The following is a 16,155-nucleotide window of genomic DNA, read 5'->3' as shown; positions in this document are numbered from 1 at the left end:
GACAGGGGCGTCGAGGTGGCGGCGGAGGCTGGACCTGCCAGAATCTTTAGATGAAAGCGAGAAATGCGGGACCTGCCGGCTGGGTCCAAGCCCCCGAACCTGGCCTGTAGCTCCAAAAGGGCTCTGAGGCCATGGCGCTCTTCCCCCAGCGCGGCCCTTGGGGTGGCGGGTGGCCGATGACCCAGGCGCTCGTGCGCGCACTGAATCGATGACGGCTGCCTTCCCTAGGCCGCTGGGGCCTCTGGTGGGACTCGGTTTCCACATGTGCCCGAGAATGAAGAATTGCATGATTTTTTTAGGTCTTTAGATCACGAGAGTGATTTGTAGCTGCGATCGCATAAGAGAACGATTCCATTCACATGAAACCCGCGCGCCAAGTTTTACCCCCGTGCGCTTACACACCGTTTCCCAAATGTACGCCCGCGCACACACATGCAGACACACGCTCACCCTCTCTCTTTCACACACACACACACACACACACACACACACACACACAGACTTTAGAAACAGCGGGCCTTCCTAGCCGACCAGAGATACCAGTGCTCCTGTTCCACTTTGGTTTGCCCGAAGGCATCCAGACAAACACTTCTGACGTGAAATATTTCCGTAAACATGTAAGATGGCTTACTGAGAAACAACGTTTAGGACGAACTCCTGTGAAGCAGATAAACGGAGACACACGCTCTTCAAAAAAAGAAAGTAAACAATATAAGTTATGAATTGAAATGCAGTAATTAATTTGGGGAAGAGGAGAAGTCGTGTTTCTCTCATTCGTTCCCTTCACCTTTGAAAAATGTCTCCCTTTTAAAGAAAAATGTTCTGCGTTTCCAAAAGCTTTATTTAACATGAAATCTCTCAATTCAAAGAAATGTTATTGCCTTATCAAGATCTTGCCTTGAATATTTTCACAGTAAAATTAAAATGTGGCATTTTAATTCCATTCTTTAGACCTGCTGCCGGCGTGTGATGGAGAAAGGCCAACTTTGGCGTTTCTGCAAGATGTTATGAACATTTTACTTCAGTATGTGGTGAAAAGTTTCGATAGATCAACCAAAGTGATTGATTTCCATTATCCTAATGAGCTTCTCCAAGAGTATAATTGGGAATTGGCAGACCAACCACAAAATTTGGAGGAAATTTTGATGCATTGCCAAACAACTCTAAAATATGCAATTAAAACAGGTATTGTCTCATTGAAAATAATAAAGCTCTTTTTTCTTTTACAATTTTTATTTTACTTTTTTTCTATAAAATGTTTTGTTTGATGGAGTTACTGATATTTTCAAAATTGCAAAGTTATTTTCATCACGTAAAAAATAGTCATTATTAGAATGATTCTAATCCAAAACACCTTCCACTGTTATTGTTCATGCTTCTGAAGTTGATAATGTCAGAAACATGATTTAAGTGTAAATCATCAGATTTTACGTTGCATGTATTTGGACACGGAGATTAACCACTGGTGTAGAAGTAAACATTCATCAGCAGAGACCAGCAGAAAGAACTCAAACGGAGAAAGAGAATATGGAAATAAAAGCTCCAAAAATGTATGACCCAAACAAAAGCCCGAATACCAGTGCTGTGCTGGTATTTTCTTTGGCATAAAACTGGTCAGAAACAGGACTCACCACCCTATTAATCATTGAGCAGGAGGGATGTTTTCACATTGTGTCAAATGGCCAACCTTTCAGATTTGAATTCAGATTTTCACTTATTTTTAAGGAGATGTGCACAACACACAAGCAGACATCATACAGGCTAGCTTAGCAATTCAGCCATGTTACATAAGGATGTGTGTTCCTCCCAGCCACTGTGGATGTGAGATAAAGGAAAAACGGGGGAGGGGCAAATCAGATATCCTTAGGGGGAAATTTTTTTAAATCTGCTTTTGTGGTCTCTTGGCTTTTCACAGGATTCTTTATATTCCATCCATGTTACAGCTTCGTTTATAACATTTATTTGGGTGCATTCCGAGCTTTCATGTTATCTACACAAAGTCAGCTATTCATCTGCCCAGGTCTTGATTAACCTCGCTTTTTACATTGTCTCTAATCATCCTGATACACGATGGCATGGCATTTCATTAAGGCAATAAAAATAAGTATGAATGAATTTCCAGCGGCAGGGAGGACTTTATGGATCGAAATTGATGTGTAGCCTTTAAAAGATTTGCTAGCAAATAAAAAATGTGAAATATGACATGAACATCACCATAGAAACGTCGTCTTTTTAGATTGCAAATATTTTGCTGATGAATTAGCAGTATTATGCTAATCAATAACAAACATTCTTAAAATGTTTGCTGTGAGAAGTTTAGTTCTTTTTTTCTTTTTGTTCACATTATCTATACCAACAGAGAAGAAAGGCAGGCATACAAAAAGCCTTGGGACATAGATTTCTATCAAAGTCAGGCTGTGGAATCGGAGTTTTGAAGGTGTATCAGACATCATCCTCAGCATTCTTAAGGAACCCACGTGATGTTTATACCAGGCATTAAAAATTTTCCTACCCCTCCTCAGCTTTTCCTGCATTCATAGTGCAATCCTGAGTGATGCTTTTAATTCATTTTTTTGACCCATTCCCCATACCTTATATTTAGATATGTTAATAGTAAATTGCTGCCTATTGTTTGTATTGCTACCAAACCAAAAAGAACCTTTGGAAATGTTTTGTGTCTTCATCCTTGAAAGCTAGTGGTGCCTGAAATGCAGTCTAAAGAGTTAAGATAATGGGAACTGCAAGTCAGTGAAAGTAATAGTTCTGTCTATCAGTGTTGCATTTAGGGCCAGGAAAAGATGGGCTAATTCAACACTCAGATTTTGCCAAAATGCTTGTGAAACTGTTAGGTATCACTGTAATGCATTTTATTTAAAGTTCAGATAAAATGTGATGGATTAAGTTGGATTTCTAAGCAAGGCATATCAGTTCAATCTCTCAATAGTTTTCATAACATATTTAGTCTGCTGGCCTTTTCCTTCAAATAGCATTTCAAAACATTAATGGCAGTCATTTTCTCTGTTCAGCTGGCAACTTTATAGACCTCTGTGCTATAACTGTCATACTTGTCATCTAGTACTATTTAGGGTATTTCAAATTAGTTGCCATCCCTGCTACTACCAGCACTTTAATGCTCCTCAAGAGATGATTTTGTAAAATGCATATTATCATCTTGTTTCTACTGAGAGACCTTAACCTGATTTCTACTTGGGCTCCAAGCTTAGAGAGGAGTGAAAGGCAGTGGGAAAATGAAGTCTTCATGGATTGTTAAAATTACCTCTGTAAAAAGAAATGTTGGAACACAGAAAACTGAACAGAGAATGATAGAATTCCAGAATAATTTTCATTTGCAGAGATCATTAGATTTGTTGCTGGTGGTGGTGGTGCTGGCTGGGGAAGAGTAGGACTTAAATGTGGTCCTGAATCTTTTACCAAACCATCAGACAAAGGGAATTAAGCAATGAGGCTGCCCTAGTGTGAATGTTGCCAGGACATAAAGAGCAGTTTGGACCGACTTTTGGCCTCTTCCCAACTGATCCTGAGCACCAGGGTCAGAGTTGCCTGAGGCTGGTTGTTCCCAGAGTCTGCGCATCCTTCCGGGCTCATTTGCTAGTCTGCAGGGGGCATCCCTGAGTCTAAGCAGCCCTTCTCACATCTCAAGCTCACCATCTTCCTGGCCGCACAGGCTGTGTGTGGCCACCCGATGCCTGACGCAGTGTGCTCTGCTCCCATCACAGGGCCTGGCAGGGTGGTGACAGCAGCAGGAAGCCAAAGGCTGTAGGGACAGCTGACCGATGAAGGCAGGTCTCACAATTCCCTGGAGAGAGCCCTGCCTGGATTTGCTGGGCAGCCCTAGGAAGCAGCCTGTAGGGGCCACAGGACGAGAGCAAATATCATTAGGGGAATATTGCTGCCAGAAATCAAGAGGGCCTGTTGATCTGACCTGTCAAACCATCTCCCTCCCTATTTTCACATCATGATCAGGGAATGAAATTTTTGAGGCAGGAGAGATTCAGGTGAAATGGCACAGCAAGGTCAAAAAATATAGAGGGAGGAAGGGAAACCTAGCAATGAAAGCGTCAAACTTGTTTTCACCATTTACAGAAAGTTATCATCAGGGTGGACTGGCCTTCTGATATCCAGAGGCACAACACACCCATCACAATCTCTCTCCATCTTATGCAGAGGTTTTCACTCCCAAGTTTCCCTAGAGTTAAATACTGTCTAATCGTAGACACCACATTCATCCAGAAAATGCATATGAATTGGGAGAATAGATTGATGGATACAGTTGATAATTCTTATTAATTTCCTCACTTGAAAAAAGAAAAGGCTTAGGGAAAGAGAAATGGAAGAATGAAGGAGCATCGGGAGGGAGGAAGCGGCTGTGATTTCAGCTGCCAGCATAATGAAATGGGGAGTCAGTGAGGCAGAGAGGAGTGAAGGGCTGCTCCAGACGTCAGTGGCCACAAGCAGCAAAAAGGCCTTCTCACCTTTCATGGATGGGTAAACTGAGGGGGTCAGCATCAGAGGTAGAAGGTACCCCATGAGGCCACAAGGACATAAAATAATGCTGGAGAATGCACAGTAGATGCACAAGTCCTGGTCCCGCTAAAATGTGCTCCTTCCCAGCTTCTATCTTTTCCCGTGTCTAACTCTCCGGCCACATGCCTGAGGCTGATAAGAGAGCGCTCCAGTGCAGGATAAGCTAGCCATTGACTTTTGTCCCTGCTCTTCCCCATTGCCTTCCTTTATCTTGTTTCGCCTGTGCAGGAGATGAGAGACAATCACATCCCAGGCTTTAGACAGATGTCCAGGATGTGGAAGATACCTTTTTATCGGATGTTATTTCCATAATGGCCCATCTTCTAAAATTTTTGCTGCTGTGCAAATCACAGACCTATCAGTGACAGGCTTTTGTGGAGCAAGAGGAGAAAACTGAATGCTAATGACATATTTGTAATCACATTTTAAATAATAGCCTCAGGAGAATGTGGATGTCAGTCCATTTAGAGAGTTTTAGAGGGATCTAGAAGTTAATTAGATAAGCCTTGCGATGGACTAATCAGTCCACTGAATATATCTTTATGTATCTTGTTGATAAAACAGTGATGTTGACTGTATGTGGCCTTATTTTAAAGCACAACTAGGAAGGAGCTCTGTTGTTTATAATTAACAAAGAAGAATTGACAAGAATTAGCTCTGTCCATGCCATCTTTAGACAATCATCACCTTTTGAATCCAGGGCAAATCACTCAGCGGAGTGTCCTATTTTCTCATTTTTGCTCTGTCTTTTGTAATCATTAGCCATTTGTCACTGATATTATTATGAATTTTGGCATGCCTGGCGGATGTCATGGTATGACTGATTCTCAGAACGACTGCAACAAAAAAGGACTTCTGGCAGCATGAGTGTAAACGAGAAGTAACCTGTCTGAACGGCTGTGGGTTGCAGTAGCATTTTAGCTTGCAAAAATATTGAAAATAGAAAAGAAACTCGTGTGCAAATTGCAAACCACATTTGTTATTTTTTATAGGGTATGATTATAGGAAGATTTGTAGGGTATGTTTTAAGAAATATCAAAACCTAAAGTAGTCTTCATGGTTAGAGGAAACGCTTTTATGGTGTGTGTGTTTGTGCATGTGTGTGTGTGTGTGTTCTTGCACATACACACGTGTGTACATGTTGGATTTCTACTTACAGATTTCCTGTTACTGACAGATCTTTCAAGGTCCTTTAGCTAGAGAAATCATGTGTTTGAGAGGAATTTATTTTCATTGGAGGCAATCCTGATTCTAGTATTCCATTTTATTCAGGGCATCCTAGATACTTCAATCAACTTTCCACTGGATTGGATATGGTTGGATTAGCAGCAGACTGGCTGACATCAACAGCAAATACTAACATGTAAGTAGCCAAAAGTGCTTTTATGTAATTTAGGATAATTATTAGTGATATTCCATAGTCTTTACATCTTATGTGAAAATCTGTTTTTATTAAATAGCCACTAAAATAGTGATACAAACTTCTGAAGTGTGAGTGTTCACTTTAATGTAACAGAAAGTAGTTCTGATATATCTTTCATGTAATCAAACTCGACAAAATGTTTAAAACACCAAAGAGACTTTTTTCTGACATGTTTGATTTATTTTTGTGCATAATGTCTAAGACAAATGGGACCAGATATTATATTTTAAATCATGTTACTCTGCAATATTTTTTATTTATTCAATACAATAAATTCCTCTTGTGCGTTATGTCAGTAATTGGAGCTCTTGACTGTAGGGATATAGAAAAAATAAACCTTTTGGAAGGCCTTTTTGAAATAATTTTCTCTCTGCTTAATGTTATAATCATAACACTTGTAAATGTATGTTTTGAAAAAGGAAATAGTTCTGTAGCTATTGTAATGATTGTAAATTATTTATTTGAGTTACAGAGGTAAAATGTGGCCATTACTACATTTCAGGTTCACCTATGAAATTGCTCCAGTATTTGTGCTTTTGGAATATGTCACACTAAAGAAAATGAGAGAAATCATTGGCTGGCCAGGGGGCTCTGGCGATGGGATATTTTCTCCTGGTACATGATATTTCAACTTTCTTTGTGTCTTGTCTACTAATATGAAATGCCTTGTTGTAAACCTAGGGAAGATTAAGTATCTAGCCTGTGTCTCTGCTTAGGTTAAATAGACTGTGTGTTGATCAAAAGAATGAATGTGATTAAGTGCACATGACCATTGAACATGCCTCCAAGCTAAGTAACCCACGCTTGAACAGCAGTTATTTGCGTGCAAAGCGAGCATAATCAGAGATGGTACTACCCAGTGCTTCTGCTGTGATCCCACAAGCAGGATGTACGGATAATGTGGAATAAAGGAATCAAGATTCCTAATAAGGAAATTCACTCTCTGATGCTCTTCCCAGAATTAGTGAACGGAAATGGGTAGCCTCATTTAATAAAGCATTTGCTGTTCAAGGGTGCATAGCAAGGTAGATCTACTTCATAGAGCATATGGACCACTCTATCTTTGAAATAACAAGCAGCAAAGTGGATTTACACTAATTTCAAGGAGGACAGAGCATGCCTTGGGAGAGAATTTCTTAGAGCAAAAAAAGAGGGTGATGATTTCTTCAAGAGCTTTCTCATCCCTTCTCTTCTTTATCATGCCATTCAGTCTTTTCCATCCTGCCTTTTATCACTAGCCATTGCATTCTAAGCTCCATTATTTACACCTCTTCCAGCCAAGAGAATCAACCTGAAACAAAAAGCTATGCCCTTGGTTTACGGTTCTGTGTGAGACCTTGGTTTGATGAAGAAAAGAAATAGAAGTTAGGAAGGCAATGGAAAGAAAGTCACTGACCCATGGAAAAGAAACCCGATGTGCAGACCATCAGCTAATCAGTGGCAGGAGCGGGATTTATTAGTCCACTGAGAAAGGACCCACCTGAGAGAGAGGCCAGAGCAATACCTGTCGTTGTGTCAGACAGAGCAAAGGCCAAGTGGTTGTGATCTCTCTTCAGCAAATCTACAGAGACAAGCAGATGATGAGGCGGGGGTGGGGGAGAAAAGAAAAAGTGGAAAGAAGAAATAAGTAAGCAAGAGTGACCCCAAGACCAGGGCTTAAGTATGTTTGCCTGCAAGCTCTGATCAGCTATTTTATTTTTTGTGTTTAAATATATAGCACAATTTTTCAGGTGCTGAAGGAAAAGGTGTTAGTTAAATGGAAGGGAAAATTAGCCTTTTAAAAAGTCATTGAACACCAGCTGTGATGAATTTTAAGCTAACCTTTATTTTGTAGGGCCCTTAGTACTTAGTTTTCCTCTGGAAAACCATGCCTGTTGAGGGAGCTTTGTCATCATTGCCTGATGCCTTGAAAACATTTTTCATGAGGAATGAGGTGGGGTACAGAGATCCACGTCATTTCTACCTTTCTTCTTCCCACCCTTGTGTGGTGGGTATAGGATTGCTCTGTCCCTGAGATGAACCAAGAACATGCTGGGCTCTATTTTTTTCTTTTATTTGCATTTATTTTATGCTGAATTTATTTCCGTGCCATAAGTTTTAATGGTCCCCAGGAGGAGGGAGAGAACAACTGTACCTGTTGACCCTGAAAATTTGACTAATTTGACTTAAGAGCTGGGCCTAATTTACCTGGCTGGTCTGAAAAACCTACATGCCCCAGAAAACACACACCCAGAGAAAGAATTCTCTTCGACAGTTCTGCTAGGCTTAGAACTTACCCTCCACCCTCATTGATGATGGGGGATTTTCACATGGAGAAGACTTCAGCTTGAGCATGGGAATTATAGGCTCAAGTCATAGATGTCACACTACAGTGCAATGCAGACATTGCAAAGTTGGGAAGAGACAGCAGAAAAGGTCATTGCAACCTGTTTCTGATCTGCTTTCAACAAGACATCACAGAGGAGAAATGGCTTATCACAACCTTATTGGCTATGGATGCTATTCCCGGGAGCATCCAGCCTTGCTCCTGCAGTCAACGGTCTTACAATTTAAGGGGTGGGGATAGAGAAAGCCACACATCTTATGTGTCTGGGATCTAAAAGTCTCATTCCCTGGGACTCAATGTGAAGAGTTAGGTCTGTGACTTAAAACATACTGCTTCATACCTCCATCGATAATACCCAAAGGCTTCATGCTTCATGGAAAGTCCTTTAGGAATCCTAGAAGAAATCTGCTTTTGTGATATCACCTACACTGGGAACCAGAGAAACATGGAGCACTCCCTACTGCTCAGCAGGTCACAAAGCACAAAGACTAAGGAGTGGCTAGGAAAGAAAGCTTGGCTTAGTCACAGACCTTTTCCTAGCTAACAGGGTTTTCATAATGTTTCACCTCTTGCTTTTATTCATGTATTTTATTTTTTATTTTTTTGACACAGAGTCTCACTCTGTGGCCCAGGCTGGAGGGCAGTGGCACGATCTCAGCTCACTGCAACCACCACCTCCCGGGTTCAAGCAATTCTTGTGCCTTAGCCTCTAGAGTAGCTGGGATTACAGGTACGCACCACCACGCCCAGCCAATATTTCTATGTTTAGTAGAGATGGGGTTTCACCATGTTGGCCAGGCTGGTCTTGAATTCCTGACCTCAGGTGATCTGCCCACCTCAGTCACCCAAAGTAGCACTTGCTTTTACATCCTTTCTTAGAGGATTCATAGGAAATAAGAGCAGGTAGGGCTCACGCATTTGTCCTCATGCCTCTAAAACGGTCTTCTCTGCCCAGAGGCCCAGAAGCCTGTTTCTCTCACTCAGGGCTGCTGAGCCTTTAGCCAGAGGACAGCCGAGCTGCAGAGTGAGGTGTGGGAGGGCAGGGCTGGAAGCCTCAGAAGAAATGCCTGTGAAGAGCACTTTCTTTGGATACGTCTTCCGCTTTCTCTTCTCCCCTCCTTCCTTCTCCAGCCTCTTTAAGAATACCTAAATTCTCAAACAAGGTCATTTTGCTCTCCCCAAGGGATATTTGGCAATATCTATAGATATTTTTGATTGTCTGGGGGAGGGGGTGCTATGGGCATCTGATGGGTAGAAATCAGGGATGCCGCTCAACCCTTTACAATGCCCAGGTCAGCCCTCACCACAATTATGTTGCCCAAAATGTCAGTAAGTGCCAAAACCATGAGCTAGAATGGAATTTCCTTTCGAAGCAGACCCCACTTCCAGCATCCTACAGTCTGCCTTTCAGGCCGGGTGTCTGCTCAGAGCAGGTGTGACCTGGATTCTGCTTCTCCTGTGTCTCTGGAGTCCAGAAAGGAAGGAATCGCTCTTATTTTGGCTGAGGACAGAGGCATGGATCTGGGTGATGAGTGCTGTGTGCCAGGCGGCCTGCTTGAGTCAGAGCCCAGGGCTCAAGAGGCAAAGGTCATACCCCTGCCTGGGCCATTCAGCTTGACATGGAGTCCTCCTGCTCCTCAGCCACCAGGAAGGAGAGTAACTCACAACACTCGTGTGACAGCAGGGCTTGGGGTGTTCCCCTTGGGCGGGAAGGAGAGGCAGTACCTTCACACTGCCCAATGGCCTCATGTCTTCCATGCCAGCATATTAATTTGCATTCACAACAATCTGTCTTTCCTGAATTGCAAACATCCTAAACTTCCCAACAGCCCTGGGTTTTCTTTGCTTGTCAAGTGAGACTCTACTTTATAAGACACAAATCTTATGGTGTGGAATCCCTGACAACCTTTGGATGACACAGAAAAAGTAACACAATATGGACTGAAAATTCTCTTAGTTGTAAATTTTTCTATAATTATGAAATGAGTTTTGTTAGCTAATACAATTCTATTTCAATGATGTCTTTGAGAGGAAAGAACTAGTTTAGAGGGAATGAATGGATGAGTATGATAAGATAGAATTGGAGATATATCCTTTATGACAGAGGTCCCCAACCCCTTGATGGTGGATCCGTACAGGTCTGTGGACTATTAGGAACCAGGCCACAGAGCAGGAGGTAAGCAAGGGGCGAGTGAACATTACGGCCTGAGCTCCGCCTTCTGTCACATCAGCGGCCCCATGAGATTCTCATAGGAGCATGAACCCTACTGTGAACTGCGCATACAAGGGATCTAGGTTGCATGCTCCTTACGAGAATCTAATTAATGCCCAATGCTCTGAGGTGGAACAGTTTCATCCCAAAACCATTCTCCACCCCACCCCCACCCGCCCCCGACCCTCCATAGGTGGAAAAATTGTCTTCCACGAAACGCGTCGCTGCTGCCAAAAAAGTTGGGGACTGCTGCTCACTAAAATTTGTTGATGAGGCCAGGCGTGGTAGCTGACACTTGTAATCCCAGCACTTTGGGAGGCCGAGGCGGGTGGATCATTTGAGGTCAGGAGTTTGAGACCAGCCTGGCCAACGTGGTGAAAACCCGTCTCTACTAAAAATACACAAAAAATTAGCCGAGCGTGATGGCGCATGCCTGTGGTCCCAGCTTCTTGGGAGGCTGAGGCAGGAGAATCGCTTGAACCCAGGAGATGGAGGTGGCAGTAAGTGGAGATCATGCCATTGCACTCCAGCCTGGGTGACAGAGTGAGACCCTATCTCAAGAAAAAAAAAAAATGTTAACAGCTTACACCAGTAACAACTGATTTATCTTAATCCAAGTGCAAGGCACTGAATGAGTTGAAATTAAAAAAAAGGTTTCTCCATTCGGATATAAACAGGATTTTACAGAACTCATGCGGAATGACCACGTTCACAGGCTGGGATGGAGGCAACCCTTTTGCTTTTGAATTAAAAACCCTCTTCAAAGGGCTTGCAACAAGAGTAGAATCCACTGCAGTTCCAGTTAGTGACTAAGAGGGGGTGTGGCGGTGGCCCCTGTCCTGTCCCAGTGTGCCCTCTGGGGTAGCGCCTTTGAGTCTGAGGATTCAGTTTAAAGATAGTCAATAGGGTTTTCTTCTGAGTCCAAGGAGGACTCAGGTCAATGGAAATAAGGAATGTTGCTTGCATGTGAAACGAGGTTGATAATAAATAAAGTAACTGTGTGTTGCTGTGCCCTTTAGGTGGCGCCATATCTAACATGTATGCCATGATGATCGCACGCTTTAAGATGTTCCCGGAAGTCAAGGAGAAAGGAATGGCTGCTGTTCCCAGGCTCATTGCCTTCACGTCTGAGCATGTATGTGTTTCTGTTCCTTCCAAGTTTAAGGTTATATTCCATAAAGCCCTAGTTGAAGGAATGGTGGCTGGAAATGCATTATCCTCAGAAGCCCTCTTTCTGGAAGACACCTTGGGAGAGAATGGGGGAGAAAGCTGAGTGGTACTATGGGGTGTCCTCCTTGACTCTTTGAAATTCAGAAAAACCCTCAAAGGTAAAGGAGCAGCCTGGGCAATACAGTGAGATCCCATCTTCACAGACAATTTAAACAAAAATTAGCCAGGTGTGGTAGCACAAACCTATGATCCCCGGATGCTGAGGTAGGAGAGTTACTTGAGCTCGGGAAGTCGAGACTGCAGTGAGCCGTGATTGCACCACTGCACTCCAGCCTGGGTGAAAGAGCAAGACCCTGTCTAAAAAAAAAAAAAAGAAAAGAAAAGAAAGAAAAAAAAAAGATAAAGGAAAATGTTTTTAGCTCTAGTTCCTATGCTTCTCTTCTGTGGAATCAAGTTGCACATTAAGGGAAGGGGAGGAGGAGGGAAGGCAGAGTGACTGTGAGCTCATTTGGACCATTGATGCTAGGGCCATGTAAGCAAAACTCCAGAGTAGCCTTTGACACAGATTTTTGTTTAAAAACTCAGCCCACTGATCTGATAGATACTCTGCCCTCATGGTGCCTTGAGCCTTTTTTTTTTTTCTTTTTTCTTTTTTTTTGAGACAGTCTCACTATGTCACCCAGACTGTAGTGCAGTGGTACAATCACAGCTCACTGCAGCCTCAACTTCCCAGGTTCAAGCGATCCTCCCACATCAGCCTCCTGGATAGCTGGGACTCCAGATGTGTATCACCATGGTTCACTAATTTTTCTGTCTTTCATAGAGACACGGTCTTGCAGTGTTGGCTAGGTTGGTCTCAAACTCCTGGCCTCAAGTGATCCTCCCACCCCAGCCTCCCAAAATGCTGAGATTACAGGTGTGAGCCACCATCATACGCAGCCTGAACCATTTAACATCCATCTTTAGCTGACTTGACCAGAGGTTTTGTTACCATAAAGAAATAGCACTGGGCCAGGCACGGTGACTCATGCCTGTAATCCCAGCACTTTGGGAGGCCAAGGCAGGTAGATCATTTGAGGTCAAGAATTGGAGACCAGCCTGACCAACAGGGTGAAACCTCATCTCCACTAAAAATACAAAAAAATAGCCAGGCAAGGTGGCGGACACCTGTAATCCCAGCTACTCGGGAGGCTGAGGCAGGAGAATCGCTTGAAACCGGGAGGCGGAGGTTGCAGTGAGAGGAGATCGCGTCACTGCACTCCAGCCTGGGCAACAGAGCGACACTCTATTCTCAAAAAAACAAAAACAAAAACATAAGACTGTTCCTTCATGATCTCTGCCTCACAGTGACGTGGGTTCTGGAATATGGCTGCCTCAGAGATGATCAGGAAGCCCTCTGATGGCCAGGGAACTAGGAAACAGGGAGGGAGGAAGGGGCTAGAGGAAGACTCCTGCAAGGAAATGTCACTCGGGAGGCATAGGGAACCATGGTGGGTCTCAGATGCAGATCCACCATGAAATTTTTCTGTCTTATTTTAAGTGAGGTGTGTGTCTGTGTTTGTGTCTGTCTCTGTGTGTGCCTGTATACGTCCATGACAAGGAAACAGATTGGAAACCTGTGGATACAGTTCATTACCACAACAGTGGCCATGAAATTAAAGGAAACTAGCAATTCCATGTTAACAGATTATCAAAGCATCTTGTTTTCAGTCGTGTTTTGGGGTTTTATTATTTTGTTATATGTCCTTCTTCAACATATAGGGGTCACATCGAGCAAAGACCACAGCCTAAAGTTACTTCGTATCTTCCCTTTCTATTGCTGCTGGAACAGATGATCAGAAACTTTGTGGCTTACAACAATATGAATGTATTACCTTATAGTTCTGGGTGTCAGAAATCTAAAATGGGAAAAGCAGGGCTGCGTTCTTCCTGGAGGCTCCAGGAGAATCCATGTCCTTGCCATGTAAAGTTTCTAGAGGCCACCGACATTTTTTGGTTCATCTTCAGAACCGGCAGCAAAACATCTTTAGATGTCTCTCTCTCTCTCTCTCTCTCTCTCTCTGAACTCTTCTTCCACCACCACATCTCTTTCCATCTGTGGCTCTCCCGCCTCCCTTTTTTGGATCTACTCAGATAATCCAGGATAATCCCCCATCTCAAGATCCTTAATCTAATCACATCTGCCAAGTCCCTTTTACCATGTAAAGTAACATATTCACAGTGTTGAAGATGAGGATATGATTTTGTGGCAGAGAGTATCCGTTATTCAGCCCACCCTACCTAGTGCCTCACCAGGAGATAACTTTAATTCCTCAGCTTCTCCAAGGATAGAAAAACAAGATCTACTTTTCTACTCAATTACTATTTTCCTGAAATGGGTTTGGACCCCTAAATAGTTACATGTTACTGCATTCTCAGCCTCAAAAAATCCAGATAATCTTTTATTGGGCATCTTTTTCTTTTGGCTTCCAAGCTGTTTCCACAAGTTAAAATGAGTTTGGTCTAGCAGCAAGTCACTCTGTACTCTCTGCCAGGCGTCTCTGGTTTGGGCATGAGCTTCTCAGCCTCATGCTTTACATAAATTGACTTGAGACTTGCCCAGAAAGATCCGGCCATGTGGTCTGAGGATCTAAAAATAAAAATTGCTTTCTTTCTTTCATTTTTTTTTTTTTTTCTTGTCGGAGTTCAGCCCTGTCGTCCAGGCTGGAGTGCTGTGGCATGATCTCTGGAGGGCACTGGTGCAATTTTGCCTCACTGCAACCTACATCTCTGAGGTTCAAGTGATTCCTCCTGCCTCAGCCTCTGGAGTAGAGTAGCTGGGACTACAGGCACGTGCCGCCACGCCTGGCTAATTTTTGTATTTCTAGTAGATACAGGGTTTCATCATGTTGGTCACGCAGGTATCAAACTTCTGACGTCAGGTGATCCATCCACCTCCACCTCCCAAAGTGCTGGGATTACAGGCATGAGCCACCACGTCTAGGCTACTTCCTCATTTCTGAGAAAGAAACACAATTTGGCCGTATAACAACCATTTGACTCTCCCTTCTTCTTCTTGTGTCTCTATGCGTACAGTAATGAAGGATCATTTGAATTGTGAAGCTCTCCTAAAATACCAGTAGGTTCTAACTTTGGCCTATCATTTGGGTTATCATTGCCTCATCATTTTTGACAAATGAATTGTTTTTCTAATATATAAATACCTTATATTATCTGACTACTATTTGACCGTTTCCAAAACACTTTCAAATACATGGAACTTTGATTCTCACAGCAACCTTATGGAACAAGAGATTGTTATTAGCATTTTACAAATGAAGAGGCTGAAATTAGCTACATGGGTAGAGCCAGGATCAAACTGGGTTTACTGGGTCCAAGACCAGTGAGCTCCATGCACCAACTACGACTGTAGAAGCCAGATTAAAAGATTCAGCAACAGAGCTTTATATACAGCAGCTCATCAGTTGACTTAACATCTTATACCTTCCCTGATCAAATTTCCACCAGGAGCTATTTGCTTAATGTGAAACTGATGCTAATTTGTGACTCTCTTTCTACCGAAAAACATTCTCATCATCTCATAGGGCTGGGCTGGAGGGAGTTTTCAGAGCTCATTTAAAGCCATCCTGCATCTTCTTGAACACTTGACCCTAACCATCCTGCACAGGTAAGCTCTTAAAAGTGAGTCCTGCCTTTGAAGCTGCAGGTTAAGAGGTAACACGATTCCCATCGCGAGTTCCTTCTGGGCTCTAGACCTCAGACATTATTTTCAATTCATCATTTAGTGTAGCTTCCTTCTGGCTTCAGGCCAGGCCACATACTTTCTTGCTCTTTTCAGATTTTACAATCACACTGTCTCTACCAGCTCCAGAAATAGATCTCCAGAGGCAGAAGAAAGAAAATTACCAAGTAATTTCTCAAATGCCTTTTCTCCGGCTAGACAGCATCAATCTTGGCAAGGAGGCTTCTTTCCTCAATTGCTTGGCTGGCAAGGAGAAAGGATAATGGAGGGGCTGCTGTGTTGACTCAGTGAGGAGAGGGAGGCCATGGGTCAAGACAGACGCTGTTTCGGGTGTTCTCTCTTCACGCATTTTGAGAGGTTTCCAAGGCCCAAGACTCCTGGAAAATCAAATGAGAGCCTTATAGAACTTGTGTCTCAGTGCCTGGGACACAGAGAGCTCTGCATAAATATCAACCAACTTTAAAAAACAACAACCTTGGCCAGGTGGAGTGGCTCATACCTGTAATCCCAGCAGTTTGGGAGGCTGAGGCAGGAGGATTACTTGAGGTCAGGAGTTTGAGACCAGCCTGGCCAACATGTTGAAAGCCCGTCTCTACTGAAAATACAAACATTAGCCAGGTGTGTTGGTGGGTGCCTGTAATCGCAGCTACTTGGGAGGCTGAGGCAGGAGAATCACTGGAACCCAGAAGGCGGAGGTTGCAGTAAACCGAGATCACGCCACTGTCCTCCAGTCTGGG

The 16,155-nt window shown here is 43.2% G+C and overlaps 1 protein-coding gene across 1 annotated transcript in view; it reads left to right on the top strand.

Annotated features, from left to right (window-relative positions):
* The window catches only part of GAD2 (glutamate decarboxylase 2 (pancreatic islets and brain, 65kDa)), a 95,721-nt gene that overhangs the window by 1,830 nt on the left and 77,736 nt on the right, over positions 1 to 16,155 (top strand). The window contains exons 3-6 of the mRNA XM_011963819.1: positions 952 to 1,185; positions 5,818 to 5,908; positions 6,471 to 6,583; positions 11,526 to 11,641. Coding sequence (XP_011819209.1) covers positions 952 to 1,185; positions 5,818 to 5,908; positions 6,471 to 6,583; positions 11,526 to 11,641 — 554 coding nt within the window. The remainder of the gene's footprint in view (positions 1 to 951; positions 1,186 to 5,817; positions 5,909 to 6,470; positions 6,584 to 11,525; positions 11,642 to 16,155) is intronic.

This window comes from Colobus angolensis, unplaced genomic scaffold (assembly GCF_000951035.1).
Source record: "Colobus angolensis palliatus isolate OR3802 unplaced genomic scaffold, Cang.pa_1.0 Scaffold63, whole genome shotgun sequence".
NCBI classification, from domain to species: Eukaryota; Metazoa; Chordata; class Mammalia; order Primates; family Cercopithecidae; genus Colobus; species Colobus angolensis.
This window is presented reverse-complemented; position numbering and strand designations above follow the sequence as displayed.